Here is a 10078-nt window from a genome sequence, read left to right on the forward strand (position 1 = left end):
CAAGCGCAGCATACCGTAGTACGTCGTGCCGTGGCTGCCGACAAACGGAAGGTGCATGACGCCAACGAGCGGCCGCCCCCTTGTGCGAGAGGCCAATGAGCACCGAGACTTGGTCGTACGCACGCTCTGTGAACTTGCGCGTGCCGTCGAGCGGATCGATCCACACAATGAGGTCGGCCGCCGCCAGCGCCGCGTACGCACCAGCCACGAGCGTCGTGTGCGGTGTCGTGACGTCCTCGGGCACCGGCGGCTCGAGCACGCCTTCTTCGCCCACGATCTGCAGCGTCTGGCCAAAGTGCCCGCGCAGCGACTCGACGATGCGCTGCTGCGCCCGGCGGTCGGCCACCTACAGATGGCTCGTAAGCGTCGTCGCGACGCAGGCGTACCGTCTGCGGATCGAAGTGCACGATGGCACCGTCGGCCTTGTTGACCATGTCGAGGTCTTGGCCCGAGCGCACGACGTCGCGGATGACGGCGCCGGCGAATGCACTCAGATGCAAGCACGCTGAGAGGAGCTCGAACGCATCGAAGGACGCCATCGCTGCAATGCCACGCCGCCGCCGATCTTGCCGGCGTCGACTCTCAAAGTCGATGGCGAGGTTGGGTGCGTATGCATTTATAGAGGTTCTATGGCGCACGTCGATCGGGTGTTTCACACATGTGTCAAATAAAAACAACGCAATGTGAAAAATATCGGGGATGGTGCAAAAGGGAGTGCACCTGGAGCGACAAGGCTCTCTGCGTCCAAAACACCGTCGTTGGTCTTGTCTACCTCCACACGGTCGACCTGCCAAGCGTCCACCGCGATCTCACTATCCTGCTCGACTCGGTCAAAGACACCAAGCTCACCGACTTGACACCTCGCGCGAGATGGACGCGTCGACCGTAACCAGCGGCATTGACACGTACCAGCCGATGGCGCCCGAGGTCGTTCTCGGCACGGAGTATACTGTAGCCGCCGAAATTTACTATTTATTGCTGGTTAGGGGTACTGCTGATTGGGTGATGGGGTTAGGGGTCGTACTTGCCGAGTTGAGTTCCCACCAAGATCCGTACTCGGATCTGGTCCTCCCAGACACGGGCCGTGCGCTCACGCAGCAGTCGATTCTGTTCAAAGTGACGACCGGTGCGCTCAAGCCGACGGGTGATGCGACAAGGCGTGGGGTTGTTGCTGCTGGGCGACCGACGACGCTTGAGCCGACGTTGTTTGTATGTGAGCTCGTCCAGTCGAGCTCTACTGTTAGCTTGTATTTTTTTCCCCGCCAAACAAAACATAAATAAGGGCATTGCTTGACGTATAAACGCTAGCGACTTATACGCCGACGGCCCTATACATTTGCAAACGTCGCATGGCTCTGTTCAAATATGTTGGTTATGGACGCTAGAGAGACGCGTCGATGCCATACAAGATCCAGTGCTAAAAGATAGCGGTCTACTATGGTAGCACGACGCGGGGCTGGTACTGCTGGGCGTGCGGGACCACCCGTTCGTGTCGACGGGCCTTCCGTAGCCCCGACCACACCGTGCGCTATGCCAGAAAAGTGCAATTTGCCACGTGTACAAGTCAATGTATACCTTGACACAGCACACAAGGAGAAGCGCGCCGATCAAAAGCACAAGCCAGAGGCACGCGAGAAGGACAAGCACCAGGATCGGGTGGCCCTCGACAAGCCCGGTGGCCTGCGCGAGGCCGCCGCCCACGATCAACCTACGACCACGTACTCGCGCAGGTCCATCGAATCGGGTTAGGGTACCACAGAACGAGGCCAAGATGCACGACAATGCTGGGACCCGACACAAACTCGATGCAGATGGAAGCAACGAGCCCGATTTGCAGCTGGAGCTGGTCGAGGCGGTCCCACTTGGCTTCGTCCTGGGCGCGAACGCCAAAGGTCCCTCGCTCCGCCTACGTCATTACATGTATCAACCGAAAATCTTCGAGTCCGTTGATGCCTTACCTTCCTCACATAGGGCTCCATGATGGTACCTAGGACAAGAAAGTGTCGGTGATCGTTTAAGCTTTGATCGATCATTTTTACCTTGACGCTGATGCACGGTTGCGAGCCGGTAGTGCGCGCCGGCCCGTACAACCAGCAGCGCCACAACGTAGCTAAACCACGCCGCCGCCACGACGAGCGATACCGCCATGTCCTACACAAGCATTGAGAGAGAGCCAATCGCATGTCATCATGGGTTCAACTTGGTTGGTTGTCAAGTCCATTTCCAATGACGTTTGCATGGTTGCGGCTTGCGTCTGTAGAAAGACTGTCCACGCTGCGAGGCCCAATGCTAGCATAAAGGCAGTTGCGGCAATCATCGGAATCGCCTATCAATTCAAAATCAAATACAATTGCCGTCCATAACGGTACCACATACGAGGAGGAGTCGAGAGAGCAGGTCGGGTGCCACGGCCAGCACGAGCAGGAGCCACACGCCGCGGTACAAATTAAAGACGACCGTGGCCGCAACCGTCGGAACCAGGTCCACAATGGTCGTGTATCTAGCAACCTTCATGGTTTTTCGAGTATATAACAAGTTGTCGTACACGGGGCGGACCGTAAACGGTGCAATCTAGTTGTCGCGAAAATAAGGCAGACTCCTATGGCGCACGTATGCACCTGAAACGCCGTCTTGACCGCATCCATTGTGACGGGCGGGGCCAAGCACTTGGCCACCAAGTGGTTGTGCAGCGACCCATAGCACTACGCGTCGCAATGCAGTCATCAGCGTCAAGCACTAACGTATACCAGCAGCGTAAAACTGGAACCGAGGAGCGCGGTCAGCATCACGATATGAAGGCGGCCTTGCCACCGGCCTTGACTCGCAAACGTACGAAGGTCCACAAGCCTACGCTCCTTGTCGCTCAGCTTCCGACCAAGAAACAAAACAAACAAAAATAGAGAAAAATCACCGATGGCACACGAGTTGGCAGTGCGTGCCGAGCACAGAGCCCATGAGTGCAAGCGTGACGGCGAAGAGAGCGCCCTTGAGAACGACAAGTGCGATAAGCCAATTTTGCTGCAGCTGCCAGCTCGACGAGGCGACGTCCAACGACCCATGTCTAGTCCAATAACGCAGTTAGCACATCGAATCCATATTAGTACGAAACTATCGTACGCTGCCAAGCAGAGGGTCATGTTAGGTACGAGAGGCCGCTGCGTGGCGTAGACGGCCGTGACATTCCACTGCGGTGCGTTGATCGCACCAAGCACATCGATGGCCTCTGTCATCTCAGCACCGAGTCCTGCATGTACACAATTCTTCGAACAGCCGAGTAGAATGGAAAACATGTCGTACCAAAGAGGAACCAGATGTAGATCATTGCTTCCAAGCCCGTGTTGAGGAAAAGGGTTGCCAGCCGCGACGCCGAGTGCCCGGATAGGGTAAGGGTCGAAAGACGCTGGCTACGTTTCGTATCAGCAACATGCCGGTTTTGTAACAATGAAATATGTACTAGTACCCGTGGAGCCGTAGCGCAGATACCTACCGACAATATCCACTGAGTCCTTGCACCGAAAGCAATCAGCCATAATGTACATACGCTCACGTCGGGTGATATCGACACGTCCCCAAGATCGTCGGTAATCTCCAAGACAACGCCCGAGTGGTCTCGGTACACCCATACAATGACGCCTTCGGTGGCGACGACGTTCGAGAGACCCGCGTGATCTGTCTCGAGCGCGACATCCACCTAGTCCATTGCTCTAAATGTCTGAAAACACATACACACTCATTACGCGTGTGCCAATCGTCAGCGCCGATGCAAGGAAGCGAAGCCGGCTACTGAGCACGTGCTTTTCAATCTTGCCGTCGTCGAACCTGCGGCCCGTGACAATCGGTCGGGGGTTCGATTCTGCGTACCGTACACTCACGGTACCATCGTGGTGCTTGCGCAATATTTCGCCCGGTCGAACACGCGCCTTGTCATCGTTGACGCTCGTCACTTCGACGCGCATGCCTAAATTGGACCACATATGTCCAACATCAGCATGAGACAATACCAATATCAGTACCTTCTTCAAACGATGTTGCCGTGCGCATCGCAAGCAGTGTCGTCCAGTTGCGTTGCGGTCGACGGACATTGGTTGCGGCCACTTTAACGACTTGAGACGTCTCGTCTTTGTCCGTGTATGCAATCATGTACTTGCCGTCCGCGCGCACTAGACAGATTGTCCACATAACGAAATAACTTCTTTCCTACCACTCTACCTTTTCGAACGATGCCAGGCGTCCACTCATCGTCGTTGTCGCTATCCCGTGCGACCTTGCCGAGACGCACTTCAACGTGGGCGCCGACTGCGATCGCGCCGCTGCACCACTGCTGCAAGCTACAGAAAGACCGCAAAATTCGAGAAAATAAATCAATCGCTTCGTACGTGGCAAGCCACAGCGAGGCCGTCGAGACGCGCTGCATCTCGGCAGCGTCAATGCGGGTGGCGGTCGTCTCCGTGTCGCTGTCGTGTTGGATGTCGTACGTGTTGTTGGTGCGTCGCTTGCAGACAACGCCTACCCATGATGTTTCGCCCATGAGCACTCGTCGTACGCCTCTAGGAAGGCGAGGCTTACCGATGTGAAGTCGCCCTTTCGCATCCGTGTAGCGGACTTTGGTTTGAATCGCAAAGCGCGTCGACGGCTGACGCACCGTGTGCCACCACCGCTTGGCTAGACCAAATCCTCGTGCGATAGTTGAACACAAATAATGTCATGCGCACCCGAGATGGCGGCGTGGGGCACGTGCTCGGAAAGATGCTCGTTGTCGCTGTCGTGCTGGATGTCGCAGTCCGTGTCGCGCACACGCAAAATGCGCCCCGACACGCGAGCTCCGTGGACGGTTCGAAAGAGCACCGGTTGCATCTTGGTCCAAGACGGCGCACGCGAGAACGCACCACAAAGAACCCGGTGCTAGGAAAAGCGTTGCGGCCAGGTATTGCCCTTCGAACGCTGTCTTACCCAAAGCGAAGCGTGCGGACGCAGACGCGCCATGTCAACCTGTTTTTCTCTCCGCCCGTCGCTGGTATATTGAACAGCGACGTGGGCGCCCGAGGCATGCAGTCGCGTGATCGTCGCGTCGTCATAGACGCCTACAATACTCCTTTATACAAATATCCAAGGAAACGAGAGAGGTAGAGAACTGGGGTTGTCGAGATTGCGCACTTGGACGTTCTGGCCGACCGTATATGCACTCGGGGGGGCTCGGGGGGGGCTCGCATCGTCTCTCTAGCTTGCTGCTATCGAGTTGTGTTACTACTCACCATTCCCTCTACCTCGTCGCGCTCTGTGGGCTTGAGCTTGACCACGCGCTTTTCTGTCTTGCCACTCGTGATGTACTCGACCGTCGCCGTGCTACGCTCAATCCAAGGCCTCGTCGAGCGGATACCATGGTACCCGTCACGGTGAACGCGGCGAATCTCAGCGCGTTCGTACCGCGACATGCCCTCGCCTTTTGCAAGCACAGTATCGCCCACCTTCCAGTCGCTCGACTATGTTCGTGCCATCAAAAATCCTTGTGCGCCGTGTCATGCGCGTACCGGGCTAGCGTCGTCCTACCGCCCACGCACGATGACACCGCGAGCAACACGCTTAGGCCACATACCACTGCATCAGGAGCGTCGTCGGTCGGTTTGTTTCGCGCCTCCTAATGTCATTTTGCATGAGATCACGCAAGCAGCTTGTCGCGACCGACGTCGTCCGACATGGGTGCTGGCTGCAGTTTCCAACACGAACTGAAACGTTTCAAGACGCGCAGGATGGGCAACACGGGCTCGATGGCTGTGCACCCGAGCCAGCTGTCTCGGCGGCTTAGCCTGACGAGCACCCGCAAAGCCGAGTGAGTACAAACAAACTTTATCCCTCTCTCTTCTCTCTCTCAGTGCGTCTCATGACGTGGTATGTAGAGACAAGTCGATTTTGCTGCTGGGGCTCGACGGTAGTGGCAAAAGTGCCCTTGTCTACGGTAGGTGCCGCATCTCATTTGTGGACAAGTTGTCCATGGAGCGTACAGGCCTCGCGAGTATCCCGAACGCAACGGCGACGGCCGCACAGCCGTCGTCGTGGACGCCGCCACTGCCGTCGCCGACGAAAGTGGCGTGCGTCAAGACCACGGTCATCCATGGGCGCATGTTCAAGCTCCTCGACATGCCCGGCCACCGAGACGCACGCCACTTGTGGTACCAGCAGCACACTACCGATGTCGCCGCCGTCTGCTTTTGCATCGACATGAGTGATGTGCTGCGGTTCCCGCTCGTCGCCGAGGAACTCGACCGCCTCTCAACACTGACAGCGTCGCTGGCTTCATCGCCCGTCGTTTGGCTCCTCTTTACCAAAGCCGACTGCGCCTCGGTACGACGAGTCTCTTCTGCTACACGAAGGCCTCGAGTGGGATGCGTAGCCGGGCCAGCGCCTCAATGCGATCGACACGTACGAAGCCATCAAGAAATGCCACATGTTTCAAACCCGGAGGTCCTGCGACTGGTCGTTCATCCTCGCACCGTCCATCAACTGCCTCGCCGAGATGCAGCTGAGCGCGTTTAAGTCCTGGGTCCACGAACACCTCGCTATGAAAGGCTAGTGACACTACGATCTCGACGCAGATCTTGTCTTGTCATTTTGATTTGAAAAAGAGTGAGTCCCTTTGGCCCTGAGTGGTTGAAAGCTGTCGGAACACGCAGAGTAGGTACAATCGAATCGTTATGTTGGCCATTAAGTGATATCAACAAGGATGAGTGTCGAGTTAGTCGCTGTCGTTGATCTTGCGCTTCCGCGTCGCGACGCGCCGCGTCGACTTGCGCCGTGACGGTGTGACTTCCGATTCTTCGCTCTCGTCCTAACTCTGTCTTGAGTCTTTTCTCAACGAGAGAGATTGCCACTGGTCCGTACTTCGATCACCTTCTTGGCGCCCTTTTTGGCTTTTGTTTCTTTCCGCGCCGACGATCGAGCCGGCGGCGTGGGGTCTTTGGGCGGCGCCTTGGTCCGCGACGCCCGGCCAGAGGCACCTGCCGAATAAATGCGACCGATAAATGACATGCAAATTGCGGCAATCATGCAAGCCGTACGCTTGGGTGGCGACTCGGACTCGCTCGACTTGGCATCGCCCTTTGGCGTGGTCGGCGCTGACCGCTTGCGGAGATGCACGAGTGGGACGACATCCGACTCGCTGTCGACGTCGTCCGTCGCGGCCACCGGCCGCTTGGACGCTTTGGGCGACGCCACCGCTTGGGTATCTATTATACCAGCATCGTATAGTCATGGTCAGAAAGGGTAGGTGTACCGGCGCGGCCGCGAATGCGAGACGACGCGCGCTGCGGCGTGTTGTGGTTGCTGCTGCTCGCTTCTTTGGCATCCGAGAGCTTGCGCTCCGGTGTCTCGACTATCGGCGCCGAGGCCATGGGCTCATCGGGCGTCGGAGGCTCGCTCTCGTCTTGCGGTGTTTGCGAAATGATGTCGTCGTCTTGCGTGTCGCCGGCTCCGTCCACGTCCTCAGAGCACTCCATCACCTCGCGCTCGTCCGTCGATGGCGGCGCCGTGACCGCATGGTCCTCCTCTGCAGGCGCAACTTCTTCCAGAAGTGGCTCTTCGTCTTGGCTGGCTGCTGCGTCGGATAGTGCCTCAATGGAGGCAGGTGACGGCGCCTCGGCGGCAGGAGCAGGTCCGTCGACGGTTGGGGCATCGTGTTTTGCTGGCGGCGCAACATCCTCGGTCGCCTTTGCCTTCTCGAGGGCGTACGCTGTCTTGTACGCTGCAAAGGCCTCCAAGAGCTCTGTTGGCAGCGCGGGCCCGAGCTTGGCCCAGAGCGCGCGGGTCCGCGGAAAGGCGTCGAGGTCCAGCACGAGAAGGTCTTCGGTGCTGGCGCCGGCGTCGATGCGCCGCTCGACGTCGACCATGAGCGCGTCCGTCTCTTCCTTGGACTGCAACCGCGCCAGCGTCTGCTGGACATGCGCAATGGCCGCCGCAAGCTCGGCGAGGTCTTCAGCGCTGTGCATCGTCCTAAGCCGCACCGTCGCCTGACCTGTGATTGGTCCATATCTCGAAAATAGTCAGTTGATTGCTCGAAATAAGGTGATGCCATTGGTCAATAATAGAAAATAGTGCCACCGGATTGGTCAAAAAATCCATCAGAGGTCGGTTGATTGCACATTGTTGGCACAAGTGAACGAGGTCCTTCACAAGCTCCTGCGCCCATGCGCAGACACTGGCGCAGACAATATGTCCATCAAATCGTCGACAACGCAGCCAAGCACATGGTTTTGTTTGATCGGACGAAGTACAATGCCAGAGTACATGCATTCCGTTGCTGAAGGAGTCGTTCGCTAGGAGCCCAAGTGGGAACCGACGCTCTCAGCCCCATGTAAACACTGCTGGTCGACTAGAAGCAATACGCTACTTCTGACTTATTGACAGCTTGAGACATCGCACTGCCCTGTTTGTTGATGCCGCTATGCTGCACGCCGAAGACGGTGTGAGCGAGGAAGGCAAGAGGAAGGAGACACTTGGCGAGTACATCAATGAGACTTTAAACTAGGTGCAAAAGATACAAAGTAGATCTTCTAGCATTGTGAAATCCATAGCCGCAGGGTCCCCAGTAATCTAGGACAGGAACCACAACACTGTCTGCGATCGACTGGACACAATTACAGTGCAGACGTCCGTGCGGCTGCAACAACTTGATCCAAGATGGTCAAGTGCGCTCGCGTTGTGCGCGTGTTCAAGTGGTTGCCACTACACATGGTCGGATACCCCGTCGCGTCCGTGAGCAGGACCGTGTCGCCGTTCGAGTAGTTGTCGGCGTAGTCAAGCAGCGTCGCGTTCGCGGCTTTCACAGCGGCGTGAAGCGGGTCGAGGAACCACGCTTTCTCTTTACGAAACGCCGACCGACTAATTGGCGCCGGCACCTTGACGCTGGTGCCACTGACCCACGTGTCGGGCACCATCTGCGGGTACTCAGGGCTCTGGTCGACGACAAATACCTTGATGCCGAGGCGTGAGAGCTTGAGCAGCTCGGCTTGGAGCGACTGAAAGATATGGCGCACGTCGTCTGTGTTTTGCTCCTTGCACGCTATAAAATCGTACACGCAGCACTTGGGCGGGTCTGTATACACCTGGTCCTTTGGTGCACCCGGGTTGAGATACTGGATCCAATGCACGGCGAGGAGGACGGCTTGCGGCTTGACCGTTGCGAGCATGTGCATGTTTTCTGCAAACTCGGGGCGGCACGGCAGCATCGCACGCGCCCATCGGTCCTTGAAGACGATCGTCGGAAACGGCGTCTTGGACGCGGTTGCATCGTCAAAGAGCTGCATGAACCGGGGCACCGACATGTCGGCGTGCGAGTCCCCGAGAACGACAAGCGTGCCGTCCGCTTCGTGCCCCGGGTTGATCACCTCGCAGCGTTCTGGATATTCCGCCAAGAGAGCGTCGTTAAACGGAAACGGCACCGATGCCGTGGCGGCGGTGATGTAAAGAGCGTCAGGCGCACAACTGGTCGTGCCAAAGTTCCAGTTGTCGTCGGCCATGGCTTGCTTGGCTTGTATCACTGTCGTTACTGCCGTCCCATTGAGCGACGTCGCATCGCCAAGCGGCGATGCGTTGGCGATCTCAATCTCGGTGGCGGAGAAGCTTGCCGGGTTCGTGTAGGCGCAACCGGCGACCACCGCGATTGCCATCATGCCAACCACGAGAAGTGGCGTGACCCACTTGGAGTGGTGCCGCCGGAGTCGTCCCTCGAGGTCTTCGTACGTCGCGACGCTCAAGACGACGCTGAGCAGCAGCATCGTGATCGGCTGCATGTAGAACGGACGGCTCGTCACGTCCGGGTACCGCTCGATCGCGAAGACGAGGAGCGGCCAGTGCCAGAGGTAGAGGCAGTAGCTGATCTTGCCGACGTAGACGGCGACGCGGTTGCTGAGAAGGTATGTGTTGACACTTGCGTCGGCGCCGGCGGCAATCAAAAGCGTCGCCCCGATTGTCGGGAGCAGCGCATAGTAGCCGGGAAACGCGCTCGTCTCGTCAATGCAAAGCAAGCCGAGGAGCACGCAAGCCAAGCCGACGGCGGAGACGCAATGGCGCCCCCAAGACTCGTGAT

At 57.7% G+C, this 10078-nt stretch overlaps 5 protein-coding genes across 5 annotated transcripts in view; 1 reads left to right on the forward strand and 4 right to left on the reverse strand.

Moving 5' to 3' along the window:
* Positions 1-15: 15 nt before the first annotated feature.
* On the reverse strand, positions 16-539 carry SPRG_14973 (hypothetical protein; the record flags this gene model as incomplete). Its single annotated transcript, XM_012354099.1, has 3 exons — positions 16-79; positions 120-346; positions 387-539. Coding segments are annotated over 3 exons (444 nt in total), but the record flags the coding sequence as incomplete, so codon positions are not given.
* An 809-nt stretch (positions 540-1348) lies between these two features.
* Positions 1349-5714, reverse strand: SPRG_14974 (hypothetical protein). Its single transcript, XM_012354100.1, has 29 exons — positions 5684-5714; positions 5594-5635; positions 5529-5543; positions 5386-5480; positions 5265-5343; positions 5133-5217; positions 4951-5081; positions 4713-4902; positions 4567-4662; positions 4377-4506; positions 4210-4328; positions 4014-4160; positions 3862-3958; positions 3738-3819; positions 3542-3691; positions 3461-3483; positions 3298-3404; positions 3118-3244; positions 2912-3061; positions 2748-2847; positions 2619-2702; positions 2546-2571; positions 2377-2500; positions 2201-2326; positions 2040-2151; positions 1959-1987; positions 1755-1906; positions 1576-1708; positions 1349-1528 (listed from the first exon to the last, which is right to left on the reverse strand). Exons 1-29 carry the CDS (start codon positions 5693-5695, stop codon positions 1436-1438), a joined length of 2856 nt encoding a protein of 951 aa, XP_012209490.1. The 5' UTR covers positions 5696-5714; the 3' UTR covers positions 1349-1435.
* Positions 5715-5718: 4 nt separating this feature from the next.
* SPRG_14975 (hypothetical protein) lies at positions 5719-6568 on the forward strand (the record flags this gene model as incomplete). The annotated part of the gene is made up of 4 exons (XM_012354101.1): positions 5719-5827; positions 5895-5953; positions 6002-6339; positions 6389-6568. Exons 1-4 carry the CDS (start codon positions 5748-5750, stop codon positions 6566-6568), a joined length of 657 nt encoding a protein of 218 aa, XP_012209491.1. The 5' UTR covers positions 5719-5747.
* Positions 6569-6730: 162 nt separating this feature from the next.
* SPRG_14976 (hypothetical protein) lies at positions 6731-7979 on the reverse strand (the record flags this gene model as incomplete). Its single annotated transcript, XM_012354102.1, has 4 exons — positions 6731-6823; positions 6877-6992; positions 7053-7220; positions 7268-7979. 4 exons carry the CDS (start codon positions 7977-7979, stop codon positions 6731-6733), a joined length of 1089 nt encoding a protein of 362 aa, XP_012209492.1.
* A 648-nt stretch (positions 7980-8627) lies between these two features.
* The window catches only part of SPRG_22345 (hypothetical protein), a gene marked incomplete at both ends in the record, with an annotated part of 2046 nt that continues 595 nt past the window's right edge, over positions 8628-10078 (reverse strand). Inside the window, 2 exon segments of the mRNA XM_012354122.1 lie at positions 8628-8715; positions 8734-9998. Coding sequence (XP_012209512.1) covers positions 8628-8715; positions 8734-9998 — 1353 coding nt within the window.

This window comes from Saprolegnia parasitica, assembly GCF_000151545.1.
Source record: "Saprolegnia parasitica CBS 223.65 unplaced genomic scaffold supercont2.146, whole genome shotgun sequence".
Taxonomy (NCBI): domain Eukaryota; phylum Oomycota; class Saprolegniomycetes; order Saprolegniales; family Saprolegniaceae; genus Saprolegnia; species Saprolegnia parasitica.